We start from the raw sequence: 26,915 nt of genomic DNA, 5'->3' as shown, positions 1-26,915 counted from the left end.
ATCAAAGTTTTGGTTTACTTATCAAGAATTTATAAACTTATAAATTTTACTTTTTAATTTCTATTATTTTAGATATAATTTTCTAGTCATTTATTCGTTTTATCGTTTGCTGTTTGCATATAGAAGACAACGATGATGCACCAGCGAAACAACTTCGCAGCGACATCGAGAATCTTCACAAGGCAGTTGAATCATTGAATAAGAGCATCGTGACACAACGTGAGTTAGCTACGCGAAATCTTGCCACGTGGAAAGAATACGAGAAGGGTATTCAAAAGATAAAGCCATGGATCGAGCAAGCGGAATCTCAGGTAGCTACGATGGGTAGCAAACCCAGCACTCTACCTCAAGCCACGCAAATGTTAGAGTCGGCTAAGCTTTTCGAGATTGAGTGTCAGCAGCATCTCCCAAAAGTTCAGAGTCTGTCGACAATCAGCCACCAGATAACCGGAAGGACAGTGGCACCTGACGAGGTCGATGCCGTGCACACGCGTTGGAACGCAGTCCACGACGTGGCAGCGCAGACGACGACCAAGCTGGATAAATTAGTCTCCTCATGGAATGCCTTCGAGTCGGAGGCCAAGGAACTCAACGAGTGGCTGGAGAACAGCGAGAGAGAAGCTCTTAAGGAACCCAATGTACAGACGCCCGAGGCAGCGAAGCTGGAAAAAGAACTGGCGCATTTGAAGGAATTCAACAAGAGCATATCCGATCATCAGGCTCAATTAATATCGCTGACCCAAGTTTCCGATCACATCAGTCACGGTTTATCGTTAGACGGTGCTTCCGCGTTGAAGGCTCGCGTCGCCGAGATGAAGAGCAGAGTCAGCAAGCTTGCGGACACAGTGCGACATCACATTAATCTCGTCTCCGATTCGTTGCTAGCGCGCCAGGAGTTCCAAATGAAGATTACCGACTTCGAGAACTGGATGACAAGACTGAAGTCCGACATCAACGAAATCGGGGACGTGAACGTGGATAGCGTCGACACGAATCTGCAAGCGGTGCACGCTCATCTTCAAGAACACTCCGAGAAGCAACCGATGTTCACTGCGATCTACGATGAGGTAAAGCGGCTGTCGTCACGCGGCTCCGTGTTGGAAGCCAAAGCGTTAAACGGGATTTATACGTCCTTAGCGAAGAAATACAAGGCGCTCGAGGACGATTTGCGAGAGAAGAAGAAAGGTTTAGAAAAGTGGATCGAGCTGTTGAGTTGGCACAATGACGCCAATGCGCAATTGAATCACTGCAAATACGAGGCCGAAGCCAGGAAACCAACCATCGCCGATCTCGACAGGCTTTCCTCGGAACTTCAAGCTGTGTATACGAAAATTAATACCTGGAAAGAGCACGTTCCATTGATGGATAGCACTCTCGGAATACACGTACGTGACAAGCAAGAGAAAGTGGTTACCGCGACTACATTGCTGAACGATCTCGAGTCCAAGGCGTCGGTATTGAAGATGGAGCTGTCCGCGAAACGCGACAAATTGGAGAATCTCGGTGCTAAGTGGGACAATTTCAGAAAACTGCAGCAGAAGATCACCGAAGAGATCGTCAGTACTCAAACGAGCCTGCAGGACATTACTTACACCGTCGACACGTGCGAGAAGCTTGCACCGGCGATTGAAAAGATCGACGATCTGATTGAAGATCATCAGAGACGAGAACCGGAGAAGGAAATCCTCCATCGAGAAGGTGACAACTTGATGAAGGAGGATCAGCGAGCGATAACTAATATCCAGGTGGTGGTTTCTTCGGTGGATGGTAACTGGGAGAAAGTCAATGAGCTTCTGCGAGAACAGAGAAAGAAATACGCCGAGATGGACGCCGATTGGAAGCAGTACCAGGAGGCTAAGGAGAAATTGAACAAGTTCATCGATGAAGCGAAGAATCTTTGCCAGTCAACAAAAGACGTGTCAACCGACATCACCCAGGCGAACGTAACCCTGGAGAAGCACAAGAGAGCTTCGGAGATTTTGAAGAAGGGCAAACAGTTTTTGGACAAGATGGATACTAAGGCACAGCAATTGGTGAAAGAAGCATCGCTAATGCCAAACTTCAAGATTAGCCTGATCGAATCGGATCTTTCCGACACGCGGAAGAAATATCACGAGATTTACGGCGAGATAATTGATCGGACTCAAATTTATGAAACGCAGGTCATTATCTGGAAACAGATTGAAGAATCGAAGTACGAACTCACGAGATGGTTGAGCGACACGAACGAGGCGCTCACTGTGGCTTGCGAGCGTTTGTTCGATGCCGAAAACGGACAGGCACGGTTGACCAGATACCGCGAGGAATTACCGACGCATCAGCAACTTCGTCAAGGTATCGCCACAAAAACCGAGCAGCTCACAAAGTTGAACGACGACACGGATATGCCAACTTTAAAGTCTCTCAATCATTTACTGGATGATCAGTTCAAGCTCGTTAAAGAGGCCGCGGATAAGCTCGCATCGCTCACGTCGACCTTCAATGAGAAGGAAAAGAGTATCAGGCAAGAATTAAAAAAATGCAGCGACATGATATCGAAGATCCGCGAGGAAATAATTAAATGCGACGATCTAACTGGCGAAAATACTAAGATTCTGCACAGAATCAATAAGTGTCAAGAGCTGAAGGCTGAACTAGAAAAGTGCGATTACGCGCTTTCGGAGATTGACGAGAGATTGACGGATATGGCATCAGAATATCCAACAGTATCCAAGTCCAGCTTGCCAAAGGAGCTGCAGGCACTGCAACTTCGCAAAGACGGCGTGACCAGTCACGCTGATAAGGTCAACGCTACGTTGGTGGCTTTCCTGACGAAGCTCTATCACGAGAAATTCGGCGCTCTGCAACGGATGGTGGCAACTCACAAGGAGAAGGTGGCCTGGTGCGAGCCTGAACAGAGCAGCGACCGTTACAATCTTGAAGTTAAGATGGCTTCGTTGGCCGACGTGGAGGCCGGTATCGCCGATTGCGAGGCGAGAAAAGTAGACACAGATAATTCATTGAAGCTCTTGGGAACCGTCGAGAGCAACGAAACGACTTCTGCTCTTAGAAGCGAACGTGACAAGGTAGTCGCCGATTTAGAGTCCTTGAAGATCAGTTGCCGAAAGATCAAGTCCGTGCTGGAGCAAAATATAGCCTTGTGGCAACGATATGAGTTAACATCAGAGAACGTTGTTTCATGGCTTAAAGAGAACGAGAACAAAATCAGGATTGAGGCTACGACACTTCTTAATCCGGACGAGATTGATGCGAAAATCGCCGAGATAATGCGGTTCGAAAGGGAGATCAAGGGACGCGAGAGCGAAATGAAAGACCTGATGGCACTCGGCGAGGAAATTACCAAAGTCAGTCCGGATTCCCGCGTGGCTCAATACGTGGGACACTTGAACACACGTTATCGCTCGGTACTCAAATCCTTGGCTCAGCATCTAGACAAGCTTAGAGAACTGAAACAAATCAGAGGCCAATACGTCGCCAATGTGAAAGAGTTGGAATCGTGGCTGCAAAACGCAGAGCAAAAGCTGAAGACCTTTGGCGAGGTCAGTGGTGCCAAGCCAATGACTTTCTACCAGAGCCGACTAAAGGAACTAAAGGCGTTCGCGGAGGAACGCGAGACTGGACAAGCTATCTCGAATCGAACGGCGGAGACGGGCGAAGCTCTTTTCGCGAGGATAACACCGGATTACAGGGAGATTATCAGAGGCGAATTAAGAAACTTACGTAATCGCGTGGAAGCTCTGGCCGATCGCGCAAATGTGATCTACAAGAAGATCGAAAGTGACATGATGCATCGGTCCTCGTTCGAGGACAAGTACTCCCAGGTGAAGCGATGGGTAATGGAGGCACGGAAGAAGCTAGGTGACAAACAGGATCTACTACCGACGCTGCAAGAGAAGAAACTCGCCTTGCATTTGTACAAAGCCATCGCACAGGACGTCGGTGTTCACCGAAAGATCCTGCAACAGCTTCAGGACAGACTCGGAGCAGCGCCGGACGACGAGGCTGCCGAGATGCTCAACAGCGTGATTGAAGCACACGAAAAGCTGTCGGAAGACGTGGAAGATAGGATTAATGTGGCGGAGAAGCACGTTGCCAATCACGAAGCTTACCTTCAGACATTCGAGAAGACGCGAGATTGGATCAACACGATGATAAACGAAGCGGCATCCATCAGCGAGGATCTCTCGATAGATCGAGACACGGCCAAATCTAAGATTTCCTCGATCGAAAATGTGTTGCAACATAAAACCGAGGGCGATAAGATCTTAGCCGACTGTAATCAGCAATTAAACATCATTCTGGAGCAAACCTCGATAGCTGGCCATCCCGCGTTGCTGAAAGGATTCGAGCAACAGAAGAAGATATGGGAGGACTTCCTTCAACGATGCATCGCGAGCAGAGATAAACTGAATCGATTGTTCGATCGATGGTCCGAGTTCGAGAGAGTGGTGGAACGTTTGGAATCCTGGCTCAAACAGATCGAAGCGCAAGTAAAGGATCAAAGCTTGAAGAGTACCGAGGAAACGAAACGCGCGCACTTGCAAAAGCTGAAAGCTCTTGAAGAGACTATCGTGGCGAAGGGCGCGGAGTTGAACACCGCGATCGAGAAGAGTCAAAGCGTAGAAGCAGACTCTGATTTGGCCACGAGAGTGTCTCGTCAGGCTACGAAATATCAAGCGGTCAGGAACCAGGCGAAGGAGGCTGCGGCAAGGTACGAGCAATACGCGAAGGAGCACAACCTGTTCAATGAGAAATACAATCAATTCTTGGATTGGATCACCGAAGTGCAGAGCGAATTGAAGAAGTACAGCGAGATCGTCGGCGATTTAGCGGTGCTGCAAAGCAGGCAGAAGAAAATCAGGGATCTCGGTGACGTCAGAACGCGCGAGAACGCTCGCTTCGAGTCCGTTATTGATCTTGGCGAGAAACTCTACGCGCACACTTCGCCGGATGGCAGAGAAATAATCAGACAGCAGCTAAGGAACTTACGCGGCATGTGGGACGGCTTTTCCGAAGACCTGCAGAACTCGACGCGGAAGTTGGATCAGTGTTTGATGCAGTTTGCCGAATTTTCGTTGTCTCAAGAACAATTGACAGCTTGGCTGCGGGATGTCGAGCGCGCGATGCATCAGCACACGGAGTTGAAGTCCTCATTGGAGGAGAAACGCGCGCAATTGCAGAATCATAAAATCATGCATCAAGAGATCATGTCGCATCAAACGTTGGTGGAGGCGGTTTGCGACAAAGCGCAACAGTTAGTCGAGCAGACCAAAGATCTCTCCCTGAACGTCTATCTGCAGTCCATCAAGCAACTCTTCCAAAACATCGTCGCGAAGTCGCGAGATTTGCTGGAGAATCTGGAGGACTGTTGCGAGAAACATCATCGTTTCAATCTTCAGTGCAAATTTTTCGCCGATTGGTTGCACGGGGAACGCGAGAAGCTGGCCGAATGCAACGACATGACTGGTGAACGATCGGACATCTCTCGTCGATTGACAAGTTTGGCAGTATTGAAAGACGGCCAAGCGCAAGGAGCGGAACATCTTGCAAGATTGAAGGAACTCAGTGAGGCAGTGGCTAACAGCACCGCGCCTAAGGGTCGAGAAGTTATCAATAAGGAAGTGACTACTTTGGAGAATAATCTGCAACAATTCCTGAGCGAAATCGGTAATGTATAACATATTGCAAACAATATTTCGTACTTGAAAAATGATATGGAGAAATTTCGTTCGTAAAAGTTACATTTAATCCTCCTATTTATCGTATTTCTTTCAAATACAACTTTCAGAATCCGTAGAAGAGCGACAGCGAACGGCTTTGGAAAGATGGCAGAACTTTGAGGACCAGCTGGAAGCCCATACGAAATGGTTCCGTTCCATGGAGGCGGCATTCCGCGACCAGCAACTTCAGCCGACGTTAAAGGATAAGGAAGCGCGGCTTCGCGCATTTAAGGAGAAACGCGAGATTATCGCGCGACAAGAGCGAGAGATAGACGAATTTGTGGATAAATCGCACAGTTTGCTGCACGCGAGTGGTATCGAACGTATCAAGCCACTGATTTCCCAAGTCAGCAACAGGTGCGTTAAATTATTTTGAGACTGCTATTTTCAGGTCACAACCGTTATATCCATCTTCAATAAAACTCTGTCGCAACGCAATACGCGAGATCTGTCAAATCAGATGGGACCGCGATTATTGCGGTATTAATGCAAAATAATCCACTCTTTAAAAAACCGTGTTAAATCAAATCGAAATCATTGTTGCCTCTTTTCCGCGACGCTGATTGGTTATCTCGATTCACGTTGTGCGTTATGTTCAGTTTAAATTACCATCGCGCGGCTGTCTTCGCGTGGAGGTTAAAAATTTGGTAGAGTGTGATAATTGTGTATATAATAAATAATAGATGAATATTATTATTCGAAAACATTATTAATATTGAAAAATAAAATAGCGCGCGCCTGTGTTGTACTGGTAACAATATAAATATCCCAGAACTCCTCGGAAAAAGAAAAAATTTTTAGGGCTAGAACTTTTTCATTTATTGATTTAACGAATTTTGAATCATCGAGAACTCTAGGCAATATGCCAAATAATAATATAGATGCCCCAGAACTCCTCGGAAAAAGAAAAAAATTTTAATGGCTAGAACTTTTTCATTTATTGATTTAACGAATTTTAAATCATCGAGAACTCTAGGCAATATGCCAAATAATATAGATACCCCAGAACTCCTCGGAAAAAGAAAAAAATTTTAATGGCTAGAACTTTTTCATTTATTGATTTAACGAATTTTAAATCATCGAGAACTCTAGGCAATATGCCAAATAATATAGATACCCCAGAACTCCTCGGAAAAAGAAAAACATTTTAATGGCTAGAACTTTTTCATTTATTGATTTAACGAATTTTGAATCATCGAGAACTCTAGGCAATATGCCAAATAATAATATAGATGCCCCAGAACTCCTCGGAAAAAGAAAAACATTTTAATGGCTAGAACTTTTTCATTTATTGATTTAACGAATTTTGAATCATCGAGAACTCTAGGCAATATGCCAAATAATAATATAGATGCCCCAGAACTCCTCGGAAAAAGAAAAAATTTTAGGGCTAGAACTTTTTCATTTATTGATTTAACGAATTTTAAATCATCGAGAACTCTAGGCAATATGCCAAATCCACTCTTAAAAATCCGTGTTAAATGTCTTCGCGTGGAGGTTAACATTTTGATAGAGTGTGATAATTGTGCATATAATAAATAATAGATGAATATTATTATTCGAAAACATTATTAATATTGAAAAATAAAAGAGCGCGCGCATAGCGCGCGCCTGTGTTGTACTAGTATCTTTAAATTTACATTTTTGTGTTTAAAAACAATTCCTCAAAATCAATGTTTCTGTTTAAATATTTAGATATCAGCTGTTACACGTGCTGAGCAAGGAAGTGATAAACCGATGCCAAAGCATTGTCGATGACCATCGAGCCTACGAAGAGAAGTTGAAGGCTATTGATGCTTGGCTTACTCCACTCGAGCAAAACCTGGCTGCCTTGAAGAAAGATGAGATTGGCGGTGATCTTGAGGCACGGAATTCGCGTTTGCAAGTCTTATTAACTGAGAAAGAACAAGCGGAACATCGCTTGGCCAGCTTAACGTCGCTCGGAGAGAGAATTCTCCCGGACACTTCCGCGCAAGGACGCGAAGTGATCAGACAGGAGTTGCGACACGCTCGCGAACGATGGGACCGTTTGGCCGAAGGCATTACCGAACAACAGAAGAAGCAGGACGCTCAGTCCCTGCAATGGTCCAGTTACCAAGAAACCTTGCAACAAATTCTTGGTTGGCTAGACACGATGGAACGCGCGGTTAAGCAAGATTCTTCGACCGTGTGGTCTTCCTTGCAGGAGATAAGATCGAGATTACTCAAATTGAAGGTCCGTACCAGTGTTCTTCTTTATCATTTTTCGTAAAATAGGAAGATAGTAATTATTCCGATTATATATGTTCTCGAATACTTTATTGCAGACGTTGCATCAAGAGATCTTGGCTCATAAGCGCATCATCGAGGGAATTTCGGAAAAAGCCAATGCTTTGGTTCAAGTCGCTCAAACCCCATCCGACGTTCACGAGAAGGTCCTTTCGGTATCGAAGAGATACGAAAAGCTCGTAGACACGTCCCAGAAAGGAATATCTGGCTTGGAAACATTGCTCGACATTTTCCAGCAATTCCACGATCTCCAGAAAGCTTATCAAGATTATCAAAAGCGTCAATGGGAACATTTGACAAATTATAGCGATTATACGGGAAACAAGGCTGCTCTTCAAGCGAGATTAGCTAAAGTCATAGAGATTCAGGACAGCCAAAGCGAGGGTGAAATAAAGCTGAACGTGCTTGGAGAACACGTGGCGCAAAGCGCGCGCACTTTACCGCCTAGATCGCAAGAATCTATGGAGAGAGACTTGGCCAATCTCAAGTAAGCATTTCACCAAGAAAATAAAAAATGACAAACTATTGTATAAAGTTTATTGTATATTTTAACAGAAAACATAAAGTATTTCACTGTCAACTGAATGAATGGACATATATCGGATGATTTATTTTCAGATTCGAGAATAAAAAATTCGCTACAGCGGTAAGCGATGTGATACGTTGCATCGAAGAAAGGATACAGCAATGGAGCGAATACGAAAATTCGTTGGAACGTTTGCTGGCTTGGCTCACCGACGCCGAAACATCACTGAAAAATTATTGTCTAAAGAACACTTTGGAGGAAAAGCAGGAGCAGCTTGAGAAATATCAAGTAAGTTCGAAGCGGACGTAACAACGTTTGCATCGTAGAAATGCAGTTTTCTTTTGGCTTTATCCACATGAATCCGATGAAATGTTCCACTTAACAAGTATCGATATTATAATATATAAAGAGCGCTTGTGTTTATCCCTTACAGAAATGTTCTCACCGATATGAGACAGTAACATCACTCGAAGTGTGCATATTTCGAATGTTCTCAGTTTTAATTTCGATTAGACGTAGCTGTTTTCCAAACTGCACTTTACTGACATCTTTTATATGGTTTATATAGATCTTGTGTTAATTTATATAGATCTTGTGTTAATGCCATATTTTATTTTTATGCTACACATACGATAGATCATGCGAGTATTTTCGAGTCAACGAAAAAGAGAGAAGGAAACTCGCCCCGTCTGCGCAAACTTTTATCTCCAATCCTAGAGCGTAATTATTTCGTGCTGTGCAATGATTGTACATAATAAAATTTCCTAGGAACTGCAAAAGGTCGCCGACTCGCGGAACACGGATGTCACAGAACTGGTTGCGCTTGGTGATCACCTCGAACAAGTAAGAGAGTGATAACATATGTGCGAACGTTACGAATATTAAAATTTGTAAAAAGGCGAGATTGCGAGAGAGGCAGATGATTGCAACAGCTTTACTAGGATATCACATATCTTCAATGTATATATCGATCGATATATTAATATCGATTGCTCTTTTCTCGTGTAATCTTTCAGCTTTCATAGCTTTTGACAGAGCACAGGTGAAGGATGCCAACGCTTCGTTTTGCGATTTTATAATACAAGCGCTGAAACCACACGCGCGATTAGTGATACGAAATATGGCAATCCATTCACTATTGAATAAAAATGTTTTCGATCTCATTAATCAATATTGGACTGAAATAAAATGTGAAAAGTCAGATTTTTTACTTTATCGCCATACAAATATCACTATTGGCGCTAAACATTTCATAATGCTAAATAATGATTTATTTCTGCAAATCTCTGTTAATAAATTTTTGGCGGCCTATCGATTTATGTTTAGTAAGTCAAACTGCGCTTTCAGCTTCAAAACTCGCAGTAAAGGAGTTCTGTTTGTTGCTGCACGAATGGAAGTAGAGCTTCTTTGGCGCTGAGATTTATATCGGGCGGGACGAACGAGCCTAATATATCTGGATGGAGCATTAAAGTCAGATTGTTTTATCGCCATACGAATATCACTATTGGCGCTAAGCATTTCATAATGCTATAAATAATTATTTATTTATTTTATCATACTTAACGCATTTTTCTTCGTTTAACACTTCAATATAACGATAGTCTAACCATTACTTAGGCAGGCTTCTGCTCGCTCACGCAGGAAGAAAGAATTTTCTACTTCTTCTTTTCGCATAAATTGCCCGGAACAACTCTTCGCGAATCTCACTCGTCAGTCGTAATCGAATGCTAAAAGTGATCTTTTGCAGTCACTAATTGTGAATCTCCGGCAAAACGAAGCTGAGTTCGATAAGATGAGCGACGATTCGTCGGAGCTGATGCAGATCAGCGGCGAAACCAGATTTTCTGCCAGCGTTCAGCAAGTCACGTCACGTTTCCAATCAATTCAAGCAACTGCCAAGGTAAGCATACTAATACTTTTACAAAATTTCAATACATGCATATAGCTCTTTTTCATATAAATATTGCCATGTATTTTATCCAGGAACTCGTAAAGAAGTGCGAGCAAGCAGTCATGGATCACGCCAGCTACTTAGATCGTTACAAACAATGTTCTGAGTGGCTAGCAAACACCAGAACACGCTATCAATCTACCAAGGAGAATGCCAGTGGTACTCGTCAGGAGCTGATCTCAAACGTCGACACTCTAAAGGAACTCTTGTCCCGCCAGTCCTCGGCCACGCTTCTGATAAACAGCACCGTCGAAGCTGGAGAACGATTGTATCCCACGACCGGTGTGGAAGGCCGAGAGATCATTCGACAACAACTGCTGGATCTTCAGCAGGCGTTCGAAGAACTTTACGATAGCGTCACCTCAACCGAACGCGATATGCAAGCGAAGATTTCGCGGTGGTCCGGCTTTGACGAGTGCAGCGAGGCCTTCGAGAATTGGCTGAAGACCGCGGAAACCCAATTGAAGCCAGAGATTGAATTAAAGACTACCCTGGATGAGAAACGCGCTCAGTTGCAGATCTACCGCACTATCTTGCACGACGCTCAAGCGCATCAACAAGATCTACTAGATCTACGAGACAAAGCAGATAATCTACCCGATCGCACCGACAAGATCGACCAAACACTAAATGATTTAACAAACAGGTACAACGTGCTGTTGAAACGCGCGACGAGATTTGTAGAGCGATACGAAGGAATAGTGAGCGATCATCAGCAGTACAGCAAGGCGGTGCTAGACACGCACGAATGGTTGGATGCCACACATAATGCCGTGAGTCTTTGGGGTGATGTGGAACTGGAGAGGGTGTCGTTGCACACAAATCTGGATCGTCTAAAGAATTTGTTGCACAGTTTGCCGGAAGATGAGCCGCGAGTGCAGCAAATCAGATCGCTGGGTGAAAAGGTGATACCCGGGACTCTGGAATCAGGGCAGATAAATATCCGATCGCAGATCGATTCCTCGCAGCAAGAGTGGGAAGGCTTGATCTCGGCCGTCAAATCTACCATCGAGGCGTTGGAGAACAAACTTCAGCAATGGAGCGAGTTCGAGACGTCGAAGGAGAGATGCCTCGCTTGGATGAGAGACACTGACACGAAGTTGCACGCCGTCGATCTCAAGCCCACTTTGGCAGAGAAGAAGAATCAGCTCGAGAAACTGCGTGCTCTTCAAGGTGAGGTTCGCGCCAAGGAGTTGGAAATTGATGCCGTTACCGAGCGTGCTCAGCAGCTTCATAAGAACGTCACTTCTCGCACTTCTTACATATCGGAACTGAGCATCAAATACCAGCAAATCTCCAGCAAAGTCAAGGATCTCAACAATCGTTGGCATCAGTACGTTGGCACACATCAGGACTTCGATAATCAATTGGCAGAGTGCACCACGTGGGTGGAAGACATCAGGAACAAGCTAGCGTATTGTTCTGACTTGAGCGCATCCTCGCAGAAAGACCTCGAGCAAAAGATGGACATCGTGCAAGACCTACTGTTGTATAAAGAGGACGGTTTCGCGAAAGTTCAGAGTATCGTTGAGCTGGCTCAGGCCGTTCTAGCGAACACAGCTCCGGCTGGTCACCAAACGATCAACGACGCTTTAGCAAAACTTCAGGAACAGTGGAGCGCTTTGGCGTCAAAAATGCTGGAGACCAAGACAAACTTGGATGATTCGATAAACAAGTGGGCGGGTTTGCTGGAGCAAATACAGTCTATCAATAAAACGGTGGAGTATATGCAGACGTCGATCGACGAGATCTCGCAGTTTCAGACGACGATGTCGGAGAAGAGGAGTCAACTGGAACGAATTAAAGCGCTTGAGGAAAAAGTCCGTTGCGAAAATATCGAGGTCGACAGTCTGAAGCGCAAAGTTGCAGAGATGATTGCGAGCGGTCAGCAAGGATTGGCTGCCTCGCAGGCTCAGGACATACTCAATAAGTTTGATGAACTTTTTGAGAAGATCAAATCCTTACTGGCCGAGCGAGAAGAACAGTACAAGGATCATCGTGTTTATAAAGAAGCTCATGATGATCTCATTGGCTGGCTTAGCCGGGCTCGCGAGAAGATACCGTCTATGAAACAGAGATCACTCAGTGATAAGTTAGCGATTGAGAACGCAGTGGTGCCGCTCGAAAGTTTGTTGAACAAGAAAGCTCAAGGCGAACTGCTGGTAGAGCATTTGCAGCATACCGGAGAAGTTGTTTGCGCCAGCACTAGTCCCGCTGGGCAGGAAGTCATCAGAAATGAAATACGAGCGCTCACAGAAAGTTTCGAAGGATTATTTAAAGGTAAAGATTATTTAAGTAAGAAAATTTAGAAAGAAATACAAAAAATTATTGGTTACTCTGTCACGAAAATAAATATTTATATTATAGTTTTCCGTAATGTTAATTACTAAATTTGTATTTTATTGCAGAAATTCAACAGCAGAAGAATCAGTTGGAGGCTACTGTAAGTCAATGGCGCGATTACAAGGACGAGTATGAAAGACTCAGTGACTGGTTGCAGCAATTCGATATTCTTATTAAAGCTCAGAAAAATGCTCTTTTACCGAATTTGAAAGAAAAACAAAAGCAGGTGCAAGAAGTAAAAGATTTACTCGATAATCTGATGAAGGGCCAAGAGCAAATTGATAAATTCAACAAAACAGCTGCTGGTTTATTGTCCTCTCACTTGGACACTTATGTTAACAATCAGCTGCGACATTTGAATTCGCGTTATCAGGTGCAAGTGAATCTCGCGAAGGATGTATTGAACAAGGTCGAGACCAATTTTGCTCAGCACCGAGAATACGAGAGCAATCTTGAGAAAGCCCGCGACTGGATCAATAACGCCAAGCAAATCATACGCCAAGGAACGGAAGCGGTGTCGAGCAGCAGTCGTGAGGAATTGCAGAGTAGACTCGACAAAATCCAGGAACTGTTAAGGAAACGCGAGGAAGGTCAGAATCTAGTACATCTGACTGTGAACTGCGGCGAAAAAGTCATGAGAAACACGCGATCGGATGGCCGTGAGGAGATCAACGCCCAGTTGAAAGAGATCCAGAACGATTGGGAGCGGTTGGTGAAGAAAATTTCGACCACGAAGGTACATCTCGAGACGAGTCTGTTGCAGTGGGCAGACTACAGTTCGTCATACTCGCAGCTGCAACAATGGATCAACGATCGTGAGGCCAAGCTGCAGCAGGTATGCGAGCAGAAGGTCTCCAAAGCTCGGAAAGGCCTAGCCGGCTTAAGCTCTCTGGCGATCGGAGAAAGGAAAGCGAATCTGCGACAAACGAACAGCATCGTTCAGGATATTGTGGCGTTCGAACCCATGATACAGTCAGTTACCACGAAGGCTGAAGACTTGCAACAGGCGACGCCGGCCACGGAGATCTCGATCAAGTACGAAACTCTGAGTAAGCACGCTCGAGAGTTGTACGCGAAGCAGAAGGAGACTGTCGAACAGCATCAAGCATTCATTGATAGCGGCAACGAATTCGTTCAGTGGATACGAGCGGCGAAAGAGAGGCTTGGCAAGTGTTCGGAGCCTACAGGAGATAAAGAATCTTTGGCCAGTAAAATCACGCAACTGAAAGTTTTGCAAAGCGAATTGCCCGAGGGCCAGAAAAAGCTGGAGAAGGCTTTGGAACAAGGTAACGCCGCTTGTCAGATCGCAGATGCCGAAGACAAGGAGATAATCGAGGAGGAAGTGGCGCTATTACAGGAAGAATATGATAACTATGTGTGAGTACTCAAATCTAAATTTTAAATATACAGGGTGTCCCGGGTTTTAACCGACAAACTGCGCGAGCATATTCTACTAGTGGAAATAAGAAAAAATTCTTATATCGAGTTTGCTTAGAAATGCTTTATTACAAAGTTATAAACCAATATTGAAAAGAAATATGAGACAAGTAACAACGGATTTTTTCACAAAAATAAAAATTATCTACGCAATGATTTAGCGACGCATTTCAAAATGTTGTCCTTGCGCATCGATACAAGCTAGACATCGACGTAGTACAGAATTTGTTACGGTACGACATTCCTGAAAATTTGGTTGCATCTCAGTAACTGAATTAGTAATTCGTTGCTTTAAATCTATCTGGTACTCTCCTGTTAGGAAATCTACGTCGATACTCTCGTACGGCAGCTCGTGCATTTCCGTCACAGAATCCGTACACGAAATGAATATCGGTGTATTCCTCATTTGAAAACACTTTTGGCATTCTGATAGTAATAGTGAACATGAATACATGTGAATACACGTAACATAAACATCTTCGACCTTGCAAATTCTACACTATGTTCCGTTGTTACTTATCTCATATTCCTTTTCAATATTGGTTTATAACTTTGTAATAAAGCATTTCTAAGCAAACTCGATATAAGAATTTTTTCTTATTTCCACTAGTAGAATATGCTCCCGCAGTTTGTCGGTTAAAACCCGGGACACCCTGTATATCGCAAAATATATATCGGAAAATTAAATTCGTTGTACTTTGTAGTGCATTGATTTATTATCCGTAATTAAGAAAGTACTGTCTTTTTTTTATTATATACTTTTCATGTGCGTTTCGTGATTTAATACAGAGACTCATTGAATAACACGAAGAGTTTGCTCGAGGTCGGTATAGTGAAGTGGACCGAATATGAAGATCAGTTCTCCGAGGCTACAGAATGGCTCACACAAACTGAGCAGCTAGTGCAGACATTTAACAAGTTGCAAGATAGCTTGGAAGAGAAGAAAAACGTCCTCGAACAATTCCAAGTTCATTTACAAACACTCTTTGACTGGCAAAAAGAACTAGATCGTTTGAACATGAAAGCTCAAATGTTGTTGGAAACGTGTGCCGATACGCGGATTTCTAATGCCATAACGCAGCTCACTACCAAGTATAACGCGCTTTTATCTCTCGCTAAGGAAATAATGCGGCGATTGGAATTGCATTATCAGGTAATTATTTGTTGATTGTACATATTACATACATTAGCATACATACTTTATTTTATTAATTCTATAAAATATTAATTAGGAGCATCAACAACACAATACTTTGTATCAAGAATGCCAGGATTGGATTGAGCGTACGCGAGATAAATTGTGCGAGTGTAAGGACATTCCTAGCACATTGACCGAAGTTAACAATAAGCTACATACATGTAAAGCCATTCGGCAGTCATTGGAACAAGGGCAGAACAAGTTACGTTACGCTTTAGAACTGAAAGAGAAAGTCATCATGAATACGGAACAAAATGGCGCGGCAAAGATTCAAGAAGACACTGAAAACTTAAAGAGTGAATTCGATAAATTGTTGGCCGACGTTGAGGATGTCAGGCAGAAACTCGCAGCAAGAGCAAGTACATTAGAGGAACTCAACAAGATTCACCGACTTGTCTCGGATTGGTTGGAGGAAGTAGAGAGCAAGGTAAAACCAGGAGACGCGTTCAGAAACGATCTCAGCGAAAAGCGTGCTTTATTGGAAAAATATAAGATTCTGCAAAGAGACATCCATGGCCACGGCGAGACGGTAGATCGTTTGAAGACTCGTCTCACTGAAAATCCCAGCATATCAAAAACTCCTTACGAATCGACCATCAACAAGTACGACGACGTGAAGAAACTCATTTCCGAAAAGATTCGTGTAAGTAGAACTTGCTCTTAACTTTTTAGCAACAAATGCGCAATAAATAAAAATACGAATTAGAATTAATTCTGCTCATTTTGTTCCGCTAATTTATAAAACGTTCGCAAAAGTATAATAATATATCATAATATATCATTTTCATAGAATTTGGAGGATCAAGTCAAGGATCACGAAAGATTCCAGCAAGCTCTGAACGAGGCAGGTGACTGGGTGCGACGCGCAAAAGTCGAGCTTCAACAGTATAGCGATACTCATGGCGAAAAAGAGCGAATAATCGAGCGAGAAAATAAAGTCAATCAGATCATTTCGTCTCTGCCAAAGGGCGATACGCTGATTTCGAAGGTGATCGAGTTGAGCGACGTCGTGATTTCCAAGACAGGTCCGGAGGGTCAGGACTCTATCAAGCAGGATATGAAACAGATACAAGCAGACTGGAAATCCTTGCAAGCTCAGTGTCACGATTCGCAACGAGTTCTGGCGAATTGCATTTCGAGCTGGTCCCAGTTCACAAACGCGTTGGACGACATGAAACGGTGGATAGATCATTTTCAGAAGAAGATCATCGAAGAACAGGCCAAGGAAAACAAGACTCCGGAGGATTTGGAACGTTGCAAGCGTTTAGTGGAAGAGGCGATTAAGCAGAAACCAGTCTTGGAGGACTTGAACGACAAGTGTGAAGCTTTGCTAGAGATCAGCGCTTGCAGCTGGGCGCGGGATAAAACAGTGCAGTTGCAATCAGCGTATACATCACTCTTAACGGACGCGCAAGGGCTCGTCTCGAAAGTTGAGAAGAATCTGGCGGATCATACGGAGTTCTTGAAAGCCAAGAAGGAAATGGAAGACTGGCTACGCACGGCTCACGGATCGGTAGAAGATTGCATTGGTGTAGGAGACGCGGCTTGGGCGAAAGATAAGTTGGAAACGTTGAGGGTGAGTTATCAAGCATTACGATACAATAAATTAATTTTCCAAATCACTCATAAAAGCATTTTTAACTTATAACATTTAATTTGTAAAATTAAATAACGCATTATTGTAATTTATACAATAGCTGGTAGCAACGCGCGTGACGGAAGGCCAACATTTATTGTCGACGTTGCAAGACGCCTTCGCAAAGGCGATCAATATGGCACTGCCAGAACAACAAGATCAATTACGATCGGACATGGCCAATCTTCGTTCCAGTTGGGAGCAATTAAGTATGGATCTCAACACGGTTCAAGCCAAAGTGAAATCGGTTCTGAGTCGTTGGGAGGATCACGCGGAGGCCCACGATAAATTCCTAAAATGGTTAGAGGAGAACGAGAAGATCGTCAAAAGTACTCCGGATACGAAGGGCGAGTTCGGCGAGATGAAAACGATGCTCGAGCGATACAAGCACATTCAAGAGGAGGTTCGAGGTAGAAAATCGGATCTGGATCATCTGATGGCGGAAGCGACGGAATTGTCGGCATGGGCAAAGAACAATGCCACGTTGAACGAGACAAAGCAATTGTCAGGACGATGGGAAGTACTGGGCGAGCTCGTCGGTGAGAGGAAGAAGCTCATTGAGAAAGAGATACAAGAGTACAACGCGTATCACGCCGCTCTGCAAGAAACGGAAAAATGGTTGTTACAGATCTCCTTCCAATTGATGGCCCACAATTCTCTCTACATCACTAACAAGGAACAAACGCTCGAGCAAATTAAGCAGCATGCAGTTCTGCTGGGTGAAATACAGAAGTACCAAGAGGTATTGGACGAATTGAAGGCAAAGGGTCACGGTCAGATTGATCGATACGTCGCCGCGAATCCCCTGATTAGATCGACCATACAACTGCAGCTGCAGAACGTTCAGGATAGTTACAACTCGCTGCTGAACACTGCTCTGCAAATCAAGAACAGATTGGCGGAGTCTCTGGCTAAATTCCAGGAGTACGAGAACACCCTGGAGAGCATTATGAAGAATCTGGACACGTACGAGGCGGAAATGGCTCAGGCATTAGACGCACCGTTGGACAATCTGACATCCGCCGAACAGAGTCTCGAGAGTGCTCGCACTCTACACAACAAGCTACAAGGCGAGAAAGCTCGACTGGCGTTGGCAGTGGAAGCTTGCGAAGCTGCGGCGGCATGCGTCTCTAGACCTGGAAGTCCCCTCGATGCTCCACCCATTCAAGTTCCCGCGAGGGAAGTCGAAGTCAGGACAAGACTTGATGATCTCATCGATCAGGTATGTGTTCTCGATTTCATTTGCCAGTCAATTTAATTTAGACGCTTCGTGTTTGTGCGTTACATTATATTGAATACCCATAATGTTACCAGATGCAAACGCACTTGGCGAACGTGATGAAAGCGGTGGGCGATCTCGAGGAACAATTGCGACAGAAGAACGCGCTTCGTACTTGGATCAATCAGCAAAGGGCTCTCTGCGCCGAATGGAAATCACGACCAGCGAAATTGCGATCGGAGGCTGCCCAGGCCGAGTTGCAGGCGATGAACGAGCTGCTCACCAACGTGGGCGAACGTCGCACCCGCGCATTAACCGAGCTATCGATTCGCGAGGAGGATCATGACATCGAGGACGGCTTGAATAAACTGGAGGCCGAATTGACAGACGCCATCGCCGGCAAGCAAGCAGCGCAAGATCTCATACAGAGCTATAGATCGCAAGTACAGGATATACAGACGTGGTTCGACAGCCTGTCGAAGAAGGTCGATGTGATTGAGAGAGGTAGCGGATTGACCATCAATCAGAAGATTTCGAACCTCAAAGACATCACGAATGAATACGAGTCTCAGGGACCGGAGAAGCTGGCCGAAATTAAGAAACTAGGCGACCAAGTGATGGATTCGGTCAGCAACTTGGATTCCCAACAGATCGAGGAGCAAATCAAGTCGGTGGAGAGACGGTACGCTGACATTGGCAAGAAACTGCAAAGAAAAGCTCAGGTTCTGGACATGACGGCACAGGGCATCGAAGCAACTAGGCGGGAGATTGAAGAGAACCGCGAGTGGATCGAGCAGAAGAAGCAACAAATAAAAATGCCCGAGCTGCTTGGTTTCGAAAGCAAACAGGCGGAGGAGAGGCTTCTCGCTCTCAAGGTAGCTTACTATTTCATAATTTTATATAGTAACATTAATTTTGTACTATTTTTTGATGATACAATTTCATTTCAGGCTGTGCTGAAAGAAGCGGACGCAAAGCAGTTGATCATTGATACGCTGGAAAAGCGAGTCGGAAATATGCAGAACGAACTGGAGAGCAGCGAGCAGCAACAATTAGAGGCTGACACGAAGGCCTTGCGTGGCGAACAAGTTGAGCTATGCAACATTCTGAGGGATGAAATATCGGTGGCGAATGCGGCGGTTGATGCACGTCGCAAATTGGAGGCTGACATCGAACGAGCTCGAAACTGGATAAGATCCAAGAGCAACGACCTGAAGAAGCTCAGCGGATATCTGCCTCTAAAAGCTTCAAAAGTTGAGCAAGATATCGCACAACATAGCGGATTGGAAGCGGACATCGAGTCATTCAACGAAGGCAATCTTAAAGACATCTTTAAACAAGGACATAATTTACTAAAGGATTGCAACGCAGAAGGCCGTGCCAAACTTCAGACTCTCTTAGACGATTTGAATAAGGATTATGAAGAATTAAAGAAAGAGGCGAAAGAGAAAGAGGCCTCGTTGGCAGATCTTCTCCAGGGACGCAAAGCCTTCGAGAGTGAATTAGACAAGTGTCAACGATGGATTAAGGAAGCTGAAGTAGCTACATCCTCCGAATTGCGGCCTTCCAGCCTGGACATTCTCCGAGAACAACTTGCTAAGGTACGTTTATCATAAATACAAGTAAAGCCCGGAATGTTATAATTCTTTAATCAATTTCGAGTAACATATACTTTAATAAAATATCTACTTGGAATTTGATTACAAAAACATGAAGTATTAAAAATTTCAATATTTGTTGCATTATCTATGATATACTCAAAGAATATAATTATTTTAGTATGATCGATTGAAGAAAGAAGCGCAGGAATATGGCGACGACATAGAAAAAATAATCCAACAAGGAAAATCGATCTTGCCGACCGTGAGCGACGCCGATAAACAGGAATTGAGCGAACAATTAAAGAACATGAAGGAAGCTCACGGACGGGTGGCAAGCGTAATAAACGAGAGAGCAATCGCACTCCAAAAGAGCATCGATGAAGCTGAAGAGGCTGCGGCGCGAGTAGCGGAGGCCATTCAGTTCATGACAGACATTCAGAAAGAGCTTCATGATCTAAACAAACCGATTGGTGCTCGCGTGGAGGATGTAGAAGGAATGCTAGCTGCTTACGAAAGAATCCTTGACAATCTCAAGGCAAATAAAGCAAAATTATCTGACCTTCAATCAGCTAACGTTGGTGATCTACATGGAGTACTGACGCAGCAAGATGATCTGATACGAGTTCTGGAAGCACAAATAGCAAAACTTCGCCAACTGCTATTGCTGCGACAACAATTCATTGCCTTGATCGCAGAAATCACCACCTTTATTGCAAAGTATACTGAAATTGTCAGAGACATCGAAAAGTCGGGACAAACGACGGAAGAGAAGATCAAAAGGTATCGCAATTACTCACGTAGCATCTTCATGTGACTAATTTAATACTATTTAATCAAAAATTATTATTATGTTTGATAATTTGATGAATTTAAATATAAACAGGTACGACGACGTTATACTGAAGATCCAAGAATGCGAGGCTACTCTCGCCAGCGCAACAGACAAGGGACAGCAAATAGCGGCGGAAGGCTCAGCCGTGGACAGAAACAACGTGACGGAACAATTGCAGTCCCTGAAGCAGCAATTACAGGCTCTTCGAAGAGCAGTGGAGACGCAAAGGGAGCAACACGAACTGGCAGCAGCTGAGCACAGACGACTCGCCAACGAACTAGCCGATATCCTTGATTGGCTCGAGAGCAAGGAGAAGGAAGTCAAGTCCAGGCCGCTGCTGGAGAGAGATCCGACCAGCGTCGAGGCGGAATTGAAGAAGCACAACACCCTTTGCGCCGAGGTGAACGAGCATCTCGACAAGATCAGAAGTTTGAAGGAATCGGTGCGGCACGAAGAGGGAATGCCCGGATCCTTGAAAGAGATGCTGAGCGAGGCAGTGTCACTGCTGACGTCTCTGCCGCGAGAAATGGAGGAGCGCGGAAATTATCTCGAGAGTAACATGCAGATGAGATTGGACTATGCTGCGCTTACCGACAAGCTTCACAATTGGGCTCGCGAAGCTGAGATCCGGCTCGAGAGCAACAAGGAAGGTCTCGACTTCGAAAACATTCTCGGCGATCTGGAAGAGCACAAGGTAAGAAATTCTCTCTTTTTGTTCGTTTAAGTCACATGGTTTAGTAAGCTTAATTATTAATGTCGATCGTTCCTTTAGATATACTTCAGCACTGAATCCTCGATTCGCGAGCTGGTCTCTCAGCAGATTCAGCAAGCGGCCGACAAGATCTGGCCATCTCTGGACAGCTACGAGCAAGAGGAATTGAGCGCCCAGCAACAGCAGCACACTCAGTTGCTGAAGAATACCCTGAATACCGCCAAATCGCAACGTTCACGTTTGGAACAGGGTGCAGAGATGTGGAAAGAATATACGCAGAGCTTGGAGCGTGTTCGTGCTGTCATTAGCAGAACCCGATTCACGGATGAACCAGTCACCACGCTAGCTGGCTTGCAGTTCAATATTCAGAAAATTACACATGCTCTCAATGACATTCAGGTACGTTAGTAATAGAAGTAATAGAAAGAATTCTTTAACATTAAATATATTGCTAACATTCGTTCGTTTTATTTCCTCGCAGAATCAACAATTCGAGTTAGATCTCCTAAACGAACGTGGACAAGAGGTTCTCCGACTTGCAGACGTTAACAACAAGAAAGCGATAGAGTCTCAGCTCTCCGAGATCAGTTCAGAGTGGCGCGAGCTGGTTTCGGGCCTCGAAGGACGCAGGGACGCTCTTGAGGCGCTATCACGACACTGGGAAGACTTGGAAGCGCAATGGGCCCTCATTGAAACGCGATTGACCGCGATCGAGGAAAAGAACAAGCTCATTGATACAGTGGTGCGATCGAAGCAACATTTGCAGGACACCGTTAAAGCATTAGAGGTACGTTAAATTCCTTACAATATGAATAATCTCACCTATTAATAAAACAATTTATCATCTATCAAAAGATAATGATGATATAAATATCGATATGTGTATATCGATATTAAGACAGTCAGTAATCACGTTCCGCGAATTCAAATCGATAATAGCTAAAATGTAGGAAATGCAGAATCGGGTTAAGCGTGTTATCGGCAGTCATCATTATATGTATAAATATAAAAGTTTGTGTAACAATAAAAAATACGTACATCACACGAAGCATACTTCTTGGCTGTGTGATATCGTATTTTATATGGATACACATTCTATTGATTCACCGTACGCCAAGGGTACGGATACAATTAGTTCTATCTTTCTGTGTTTCTCGAGCACCCTTTATAAATGCCGAACGTGTCAGACTAGCACAGCCAGGCACCGCAGGTGCACGCAGCCCTCCAAAAGCTAACTATTTTAGTAGTCGCTCACGAATTATCCGCGAAGGGAGCTCGTGGAGAATCCGCACGCATCAGCAGCATTTTTATTTTCGTACCGCTACTGGCTGATGGCCGTTCGTTAGTGATCGTTATCATCCTTAGAGCGAAATCTGACACATTAAACACGTATTAAAATTTACATCCGTGGTTTTTAAGCACAATACAAATTTATCGTCAGGAACAACTAACAAAGTTTCTGGTCCCGTTACAAACAGGAACTCGTGACGGAGGCTGAAAAACTCAAGCCTGCAACGGAGGAAGTGAAGAGCTTGGCAGGACCTGTGCTCGCCTATCTCGCAGCGTTTACAGAAGCACCTGCACGAAGCCTCGAGGAACGTCTCGAAAAATTGCAGAAGTCCGCCGAACTGTGAGTCCATTGCATTGTGTCTTTTTGTAACTCAACGTGGACCAGCACCGCAACAGTTGGCGCCAGCTGAGCCAGCTAATGACCGCCCAATTTTATTTTACACACTCAATCCGTACATTATCAAATAGCAAACTTTCTTCGCGTTACAAAGATTCGCATTTTACATTATATACGTTCTGTACTGACAAAGTTTCAGATTTGCAATTGTATAGATATTCAAGTTTGGAGTTTGATCAAATCGAACGATGTATCGATCAATAATGTCCGCTCACTTTCAGTACTCTCTAATGTCAAATATTGAGAATAACTTGTAGTATCTTTCAGAATCTTTACGTAATATATAAATTAAATTTTCAATATGCAATATGCAATTTTACATTACCTTTGTAATATCAATAACATATTAAATATAATTAAATAATAGAATCGAGCGTACCAGGTTGACGGTGCTGATATTTATTAAACCAAAAATTTTCCCATTTGGAACTACACAAACGTTTCGGTCAACATTTGACCATCTTCAGTGTTGAAAAAAACCTGTTAATTCAATACAAACAATAACATATTACTTTATGTGAATCTAGTTCGCGACTTTTGGGCTGGCAATGGCGGTGCTATGAAGGTCCCCTTGCATGTGCATGTGTAAATGTGCATCTGACGCTTTTGCTTATACTTCCTCTTCTCCTAAAGTATATTTTTTATTTCAGCAATTTCATCGTTATATTTTTATTGATATAATCAGCATTTCTTTCAGGTGTTCGTATCATTTTAATGAGCATATTATATTACTCAAGATTAATATGATCGATACATAATTCGCGTATGTATATTTGCTCCTGATGGTGATATACATTGCACGTTTAAGAGACGATTGTATGTAATACTGCAAACATTCACATTATACTTCTTAGTAAACAAAAGCTGACGAACCACTACGGCGCTGCACTTTTGGCAAAACTTTACGGGGACATTATCTCGTTACGTCGTAGCGACATCATCGAAATCATTGGCAAAGCACAGCATGAGCGAGCCACTTTTAGTTACAAAGTAAACGGCAAGAAGAGTTCATCAATCAGTGAGAAAATTGAAATGCTCATGGTAACGCGGTGTAATTGCTTAGAAGAAGACTATTAAATAATGCATTACGGATAATTAATAAAGAATATTTCAAAAGGCCGTACGAAGGAATGACAGTGAGAAACGATTTCGTGGAAGTTGTTAAGGTAAATTTAAATTTTGAAATATCTCGCAATCATCTCGTTCATTATAGATGACATTAATGTTTAATTATGGTAAACTATGCAACGAATCTCGTTGATTCTTCAGCACATCGCTGTGCCGAAGTATATCACTTGCAAACTTCGTGCAATTCGGGTTCGCGATTATACAACATTGTACAATGATTATACAACGTGAAAAAAATTAAGAAACAAATACGTAACGATGGCGCGGCGCATAATTCAACGTAACGCGGTTGGCGCTACAAAATCGACTATAATTAGAATCTAAGAATATAAATACCGCGCGCAGACATTTATATATAGCGTATGCAATTATTTATCTACAGCATGGTCCACGTCTGCCAAGCAGACCAATCTTTTATTGGACTTGATTTTACTTCAGTGCAAATACGCGGAAGATCGCGGGACAGGTACCGTCATCAATCATGAGCTCTCACTTTTCACGTTAACAGCTTCGCGACATCCGCGGAAGTTAAATCACGGACACACAAACCCATTTACCAACGTTTAACCGTGACTGCCAATGTTCATCGATTGCAACTACGTCACCACCAAATCCATCGAATGACGTAACACGATGTGTCACGCCGTTTAAACACTCGGTACAGGAAGGTTACAGCTGGGGAAGGTCGATACGAGTTCCGAAGAGGGAAACGCGTGGCCCCTACTATACTTTTTGTCGCTCGGTATATTTCACCACGCGCCGGCTGATCCAGTCGTCTTCGTGCTGGCATTAACGGCGTGTCGCGCGGGATGCTTATGCGATCACATCATTCAGTGGATTTCCATCAGACGCACCGATATCGTATCTGATCAGTGTTCGAGACGGATAACGCGGCGTGCGTCGCATGCGACGCGCGTTTTGACAGTTCGCCAGGCGTGGGGTCATGAGCATGACGTCTCGCAGTGCATTTACATCCGGTCCCCCATACATTGCGCCGTCAGTGCGAAAGTGGAGTGATTTCAGCGAACGCAACTCTGACTTGCACGCGGAACACAATTCGGATGAACGAATAGGTGAATCCGATAGATAGGTGATGCTGATATCCGGGTAGAAATGAGCTTGCGTTTTGGGAGACACGCTCTCTCAAAGAGGCACGTCTGCGGAATCCGTTCGAGGATTCCGATGAGTGTCATCAGTGGAGAGAGAAATTAGGAAGGACGGCAGAGTTCAACTGAGAATTTAGTGAGATTTTCGCAGCGCCGAACGCTTAAAATAATCGGAGCGACGTATTGCTTAAACTTGTGAAACCGTATCGCCGCTTACGGCGCAAATATCACCGTCTCTCTTTCTCGTATAGTGGAGAACCTCGCATGCGCGCAGGCCGCGATGAAGTGCACATCATCACGATACCGACGCACGTGTACCGCATGCGAGATTAGAAATAAGATCCAATTGAGAGTACTTTAAAGCAGGGAATGAGAGAAAACAATTAAAATTGTAATTTCACGTTGCACAGGAACAGAAAGCGACTTAATGTGAGAGAAAGAGAGAGAAAATGCACTTTGTAAAATTAAATGCTTCTACACATATCACATAAGATTCTGTTTCAGGATTATCCTCTTTTTTTATCCAGACGATTAATAATTAATAAAATGATAATGAGATAATTTATAAGTTGCATCGTGCGCCTCTTCTCTCTCAATTTATATTTGAATACCGCGGTTTTCGAAAAACTGTTTCCACCGATATTTTAAAACGTTTCAAAACGCAGCAACAAGAAAACATTTTGATAAAAATAAATCTTCCTGCTTCTGATCGGCAGTATACATATACGTAATCTCAAACGTAATTTCGATTGCCATGCCATTGTGCGACTCTCCTTATGACTCGCGTTATTCTGTCATAGTCGCGATACCGATTAAATGCGACATGCGATACACAGACGCCAATTAAAAGTCTGCCGATTCAATCTAGCTGGAGTAAAGAGACTCTCATTCTTTCGCGTTGCAATACCTGTGCAAAATATGCACAAAACCTTACAAAAGGCACAAAAGTGACTCTAAGAAAATCCTAACACCGCTACGGAACATCGTAACCCTGCGACAATCAATTTTTAGCCGGCTAATCTTCCACGTCGTTTCATTATCTGAAATCACCTCGCATAACAGTCCAGTAATCCTGTGTAAGATATCCGCTTCATCTTGAGCGACCGATTATTCTTAGGACGTCGTTCTTGGCTTGGCTTGCCGGTCTTAAGATCAGGCCGCATGCGTCGCGGCGCCTCGCCAATGCGACCGACAAGCGTCTAAAAGCTAGCTTTAGCGCCTACATCCCTCCAATAACGTTTCGAACCGCGTACGCTGCTGTTTGGCTTGATAGTGCCGCGCCATATTGTTGTCCGGATAAAACGCGCGAGTTTAAGAGATAGAGGATTTGAAAGTTTTAAAGAAATAGGAGCGAGCGGCCGTGCGGGAGAGGAGCAGTGACAAGTTCGCATCCGGTTCCGGCTTCGATCGCATCGCGAAAACGCGAATAACGCGCGATTACCGCAGCCGAACGCGTAGGTAGATATCGCCGGCTTATCGCTTCGATTATTCGATTATATTCACCGTACGGCGAAGGGTGTTATTATTGAAATTGCCGTTGCTAACGAGAAA

At 44.0% G+C, this 26,915-nt stretch overlaps 1 protein-coding gene across 11 annotated transcripts in view; it reads left to right on the top strand.

Annotated features, from left to right (window-relative positions):
- The window catches only part of LOC105280521 (nesprin-1), a 92,841-nt gene that overhangs the window by 16,742 nt on the left and 49,184 nt on the right, over positions 1–26,915 (top strand). For 8 of the 11 annotated variants that reach the window (XM_026974430.1, XM_026974429.1, XM_026974432.1 and 5 more), the window contains 20 exons: positions 124–5,667; positions 5,789–6,077; positions 7,416–7,935; positions 8,027–8,475; positions 8,607–8,802; positions 9,283–9,357; positions 10,262–10,414; positions 10,498–12,745; positions 12,874–14,185; positions 15,035–15,398; positions 15,478–16,086; positions 16,234–17,019; positions 17,141–18,301; positions 18,394–19,173; positions 19,249–19,899; positions 20,078–20,679; positions 20,783–21,425; positions 21,504–21,842; positions 21,925–22,230; positions 22,922–23,073. In XM_026974430.1, coding sequence (XP_026830231.1) covers positions 124–5,667; positions 5,789–6,077; positions 7,416–7,935; positions 8,027–8,475; positions 8,607–8,802; positions 9,283–9,357; positions 10,262–10,414; positions 10,498–12,745; positions 12,874–14,185; positions 15,035–15,398; positions 15,478–16,086; positions 16,234–17,019; positions 17,141–18,301; positions 18,394–19,173; positions 19,249–19,899; positions 20,078–20,679; positions 20,783–21,425; positions 21,504–21,842; positions 21,925–22,230; positions 22,922–23,073 — 17,179 coding nt within the window. The remainder of the gene's footprint in view (positions 1–123; positions 5,668–5,788; positions 6,078–7,415; positions 7,936–8,026; positions 8,476–8,606; positions 8,803–9,282; positions 9,358–10,261; positions 10,415–10,497; positions 12,746–12,873; positions 14,186–15,034; positions 15,399–15,477; positions 16,087–16,233; positions 17,020–17,140; positions 18,302–18,393; positions 19,174–19,248; positions 19,900–20,077; positions 20,680–20,782; positions 21,426–21,503; positions 21,843–21,924; positions 22,231–22,921; positions 23,074–26,915) is intronic. The other 3 variants (XM_026974433.1, XM_026974434.1, XM_026974438.1) reach the window with 1 other exon arrangement.

Source organism: Ooceraea biroi, chromosome 12 (genome assembly GCF_003672135.1).
Source record: "Ooceraea biroi isolate clonal line C1 chromosome 12, Obir_v5.4, whole genome shotgun sequence".
NCBI classification, from domain to species: Eukaryota; Metazoa; Arthropoda; class Insecta; order Hymenoptera; family Formicidae; genus Ooceraea; species Ooceraea biroi.
This window is presented reverse-complemented; position numbering and strand designations above follow the sequence as displayed.